We start from the raw sequence: 5640 nt of genomic DNA on the forward strand, positions 1-5640 counted from the left end.
AATTTTAGATAAATTAGATAACGTTATGATCGGATGTCTTAAAATCTTAAATAAGCGTTATTTTGTGAATATGTAGACTTTACTAGTGAAATTATATCATAATGTTCTTCAAGATGGGTTGATTCTTTTATAGGGAAATATTACATATTCACTGTACGCTTGCAAAATGTATATTTATGTTGATTTGATTGTTCTAAGTGTCGGATTCTTTACAGGTTAGATACAGGCTAATTTTCATATATATTTAATAATTTGTCGTTAAAAAAATAGTATTTCTTACCTTTAATTTAAATTTTATAATAATATAAAGTCTAGACACAGGATTCCTTCGTTTAAATTTGCTCTTACATAATATGATTTAAAGCTGTATCATCAAGATAAAATTTCTTTAGTACGAGTATATGTTTGAATTAATTATGAGAAACCTAATATGAATATTGCTTTCCTTAATACAAAAAATATTAATAAGAATCTCAGTTAGTCCTTTATGTATGACCACTATTCTACTTGTCTTGAGTATACCATGCATTTTATGAAGTGGTTTAATCAACTTTATCTACAAATATGATATGTCAATTTTAATATTAGGTAATGATATCGATGCATCAGGATTTTTATGTCTTTATAACTGTAGGTGCAGCTGCCTTAGATTGCTTCAGTTCAACAAAAGGTATATGTGTTATTTAATTTACTTAAGAAATGTTCAAAATTATGATTTGATTTTCAAGATAGGGACAAATCTGCTGTTTGGTAGTTCATATCCTAAAGTTTCAGTCCGAAATTGGACATTAAGTTTCATTCATAACGATAAAACTATTAGTTTTTAAATCTAATGAAAAGTAGTTCAGCAAGAGCATCGAAACAGCTTTTTTCTTTTTGTTCCATATTCGTCATTAGTTATTTATAGGTTTTTTGTCGAAATTGACAAATATTTCCAATAGATACTGGTAAATTCGTGGACTATTGTATAAATAAACAAAAACATAGATAGACAATAATTGATTTTAAAAAAATGTAAACAAAAACAATTTTTATGATTTTTTAAGATAAATGCAATGAAAATAGTTTTGAATAGAAGCTCATACTTATATAAAGAAAATAATAAGTGTGTATCTCGATAATGCGTCGTAACATGTGCATTATCAATTTATCTTTCAGACATATGCAGTGCCGAGATTCCAGGTATTCCGAATTTATCATCAAGAGATCCAACGTTTGTGATGACAACGGAAACGTCACATTGGACATTTTGTGACGTATATTCAATTAATATATCCCAATGGTACAGAAGTAAAACACTGATGAGCACAAGTTGTCCGAGCATGTACATGTGTGGAACAAAGTTTCCTATCTGGATGAACGGTAAGATTTGCAGATAACATTATATTATTTAAAAGTCAGCAAATGTAGTTTTTTGCCATTTCATCTCGGGTACAGTTATCACTTTACGGATCACTACCGTTCACAAAAGAGTGATCAACGCGTTGTTGTATTTATTAAGTTGTAACTGTAAAATTTTGTATGTTCCCCGGAATTAGATGGGGCAAAAAGCCAACATTTTCCGAGTACAAGAAGAGTAAATAAACTATTGATAAAATAATAATAAATCTATATACTAGGTTTAATTCAATTTTTAAATTAACCGAAACAAAATGTTACTACTAAAAATAGATTAGTTTTTATGATATGAATTAACATAATGTAAACTACAATATATCAAAATTTTGATGCCTAAAATTACGGACTCAGTAATTTATAAGTTTCCCGGAAATCACTTTATGACCTAATTAATGTCCTTTTGAAAAGTAAAACATAAAAAGTAGAGACCTTTGTTATTGTTAAATATTTCATACGGTTTTAAGGTCAGAACCCAGAACCGACTGAAGGTGTGGTAAATCGTACTTCCTGTCTCAAAGACTTTGATAGTTGTTGTCTGAACAGCTACAGGTTAACAGCTGTCAATTGTAAGGAGTACATGGCTTATTGTTTCGTTGATCTTCCATCAAGTTGTCATCAAAGATATTGTTTTGGTAATTATAGTTCATTTATTATATTTACATGGTGTATGATGATAATACATAGCGAATTGTTTGTCAATAAAGCAAAATACATTATCTTAATCAAATAAAATGTCGATATTGATATGATTGATTTTCGCTTAATATGATTTCTAACATCATTCAATACTTAAAGATTATAGTTCAGCATCTACAACTGCGGCTCAACAGACAGCCACAAATGCTACCAGCACCACAATGGAACTAGAAAGTACTACAGAAATTCAAACAAGTTATCCAACCACGACAGTCAAATATGAAGGTACTAAACTTAGTTCTGCAAGTGTCAAGTACACGTCAACTAAAGGGGATTCATCTGTCATGACATATCCAAGTACCACAACTAAACAGGAAAAAACTTCAGGCATTGTTACAGAGTTTATTGACACATCAACCAATGGCGAAAAATCAAAAACATCAACACACGAACGTATGTATTTATTTGCGAAAAAATTGTATCAATTGATTAATGTATGGCATTTTCTATGCAAAACTAATGTACATGGTCTATGATTATTAAACATTGTGAATTGTTTATAAAGTAAAATACATTACCTTAATTTATCACATAAACCGCGGCGCAGGAGTGTAATAAAGCCATTTAATAAAAACGATATTACACTAGTGTAATAACACTTTGACGTGACGTCATTTGCGCTATATATAAACATAGCGTTAAAGCGCGCTAATGTTAGCGTTACACTATAAACGCGTCGTTGAAAAATTACTCATTTTAAGTTTACTGTTCTTATTTTATGTATGTGATAAAAAGAATATTATATTCGTCTAGATTCAATACTCAATTTATTAAACTCGTTGAATAAAACAATATTATGCTCGCCAGAGGCTCGCATAATATGATTTTATTCAACTCGTTCAATAAATTTAGTATTAAACTACACTCATTCAATGTCCTCTATGTATTTTAATAAGGTTTTTTCTTATGGTTTCTAACATCTTTCAATATTCAAAGATTATAGTTCAGAATCTACCACTGCGCCTCAACAGACAGCCACAAAATCTACTATCACCACAACTGTACTGGAAAGTACTACAGAAATTCAAACGAAATATCCAACCACGACAGTCAAACATGAAGGTCCTACACTTAGTTCTACTAGTGTCAAGTTCACGTCAACTAGCGAAGATACATCTTTCATGACATATCCAAGTACCACAACTTCACCGGAAAAAACTTCAGGAAGTGATACGAAATTTATTGACACGTCAACAAATGGCGATAAATCAAACACAACAACACAAGAGAGTATGATTTTATTTGCGTAAAATGTTATCAATTGATTAATAATTGACATTTTCTACGCAAAGTTTATCATGTGGTTGAAACTACATTGTATTTTTTTAACTTTAAGATTAAACCGTATTATTTGTTAATTCTTTAAAATAATTGATAGGGTATAACAAATAAACATTCAAAATGAACAACAAGACATGTAAATATCGTACTAAAAAGCCAAACAATATTTGTAGATTTATTAAAGACATATCTTGTTTAAAATATAATATTATAAACCAAACTTTTTTTCAGCGCCTGCTGACGATCACGATCTGCTTATTATTACAATATCAATAATTGGCCTTATGGTAGCAGTTATCTGTGGTTTGCTGATTGTCATCTTTTGGCGAAGACGGTATGTATCATTTTGTACTTCTGTTATTACTTTGAATTATTTTAAAACAAATGCTTCTTCTTCTTAATCGGATTATTTGTATAAAGATATTTTGAAAGGTTAATTTATTTATAGAATGCCAAAGGTAACTGATGAAACAGACAAAACAAAGGTGTATGAAACATTAAAATCTCCGGATACAAAGACCAGTAATGAGGGCGAGCATGTATACCGAATCGTTAGTTTTGACAACTCGGAACCCGCAGTTCAGATTGAAGGGAAGTTAGGAAATTATTACAGTAACTTTCAAAGCTGCAAGAGCTACTGTGCCAATGTTGATTACCAATTCGCCAACACGGAGAGAGTACATTATGATGAAGATGAACACTATGTTACACTGCCATAAGTACAGAAAGAGTTATTTCAATTGCATTTTAAACACTGTACCGGTTTAATAATACTAATTTAACAGTATGTGCGAATGTCAAAGCCTCGACAAGGCAATCATAAATTGTATAATTAAGTTAGTATACGCCAACATAATAACAGGTTATTTTTTACATCAATTTCATATTCTACAGCTTAAGGGCATTTCCAAATGACTTCCTTCAAATGATCAACGAATAGATGCTTTCTTTTTGTTAAGATGAAATTGGTCGATATGAGGAAAATATAATTATATATAACACTGTCGTGTGCGGAATGTTTGTACGTGTGATTAACATTAAAATTAAAAATAAGTGTCCGTATTCGAAAGTTTTATAAAAATGTGCATAACTGATCAAGTATTTTCGAGTTTTTAACCATTTATTCTTTTTAGACATCTGAAAATTTAACATTTGAATAAAAATGAAATCTACACATTTGTCAAAATCTTTTAAGTAAACAGTAAAATATAACATTTGAAAAAATGAAATCTTCTCATTAGTCAAAATCTTTTAAGTGAACAGTAAAATATGTTTTTCATAATTACTTTGTAATCATAATTCACTGTAACCAACTATTACTAGATGCAGATTAAAAGAAGAAATAATAACAAAATGGAAATTCTAACGCTCGGTTTCTGTTTACGCCATATTTATAACACACAATGAACATGTTCACTCCAATAGTGACTCAACAGAAAAAGAGTATACAAATAAATAAGATGTTATTTTAGAAAAGGTGCGGCTTCTTTTTATTTCAGATACTATTTATTCAAATGTTGTTTTTTACATTAAAATAATTGTTTGTGTTCAGTTGACATTTTTAAAGTGAATAATACTTTTGCCTTTAGAATTAAAAATGTGGTTTGATTTTTTAAAAATAAATATATTTTGAAAATGATAGGTTGTTGTATATTTCTTTTAGAGAAAGATGGCATATAAACGAAACCGACTGAACGCTTGAAACCCTACTTTAAAAAGCAGCATAAAATTTAGTTTGTTAAATTACATTCAATGTTACAACTCTTTTCAAAATCGACCATGTTATTATAATTTTATCACCTAAAAGGGCGTCATTAATCACATAGTTCGACTGTCTGTCTGTGCGTTCCCACTTATAAAACATTCGTGTCCGAACTGTAACTTGGTCATACATTGACGGATATTATACATAACTTGGCTTAAAGGTCTACCACATTCATGATGGTGTGCCGTTTTTAGGACGCATGTAATTTTCTTAAAGGTTTAGGTTGAATATACACCACTTTCACAACATTCGTGCCTGGAATGTAACTTTGTCATGCATTGAAGGATTTTAAAATAACGTGGCAAAAATATCTACGCATTATGATGATGTGTCGTGTTTAAGAGTCATGTCCTTACCTATAATGTCAAGGTTTTATTCACAGTTTAAATGTTCACATTCTCACAGTTTAAAGGTACACATATTCGGGTCCGGACTGTAACTCTGTCATACGTGGAAGGATTTTTAAATAATGTAGCATATATGTCTACCATATCAAGACG

The 5640-nt window shown here is 30.0% G+C and overlaps 1 protein-coding gene across 1 annotated transcript; it reads left to right on the top strand.

The window, feature by feature from the left end:
- Positions 1–5014, top strand: LOC132732949 (mucin-22-like). The gene is made up of 8 exons (XM_060719476.1): positions 1–215; positions 635–670; positions 1159–1362; positions 1863–2030; positions 2194–2487; positions 3031–3324; positions 3607–3709; positions 3824–5014. The coding sequence occupies exons 1-8, from the start codon at positions 167–169 to the stop codon at positions 4092–4094; spliced, it is 1419 nt and encodes a 472-aa protein (XP_060575459.1). The 5' UTR covers positions 1–166; the 3' UTR covers positions 4095–5014.
- Positions 5015–5640: the final 626 nt, after the last annotated feature.

The sequence above is a fragment of the Ruditapes philippinarum genome, unplaced genomic scaffold (genome assembly GCF_026571515.1).
Source record: "Ruditapes philippinarum isolate M1 unplaced genomic scaffold, ASM2657151v2 ctg13925_1_1_1_1, whole genome shotgun sequence".
NCBI classification, from domain to species: Eukaryota; Metazoa; Mollusca; class Bivalvia; order Venerida; family Veneridae; genus Ruditapes; species Ruditapes philippinarum.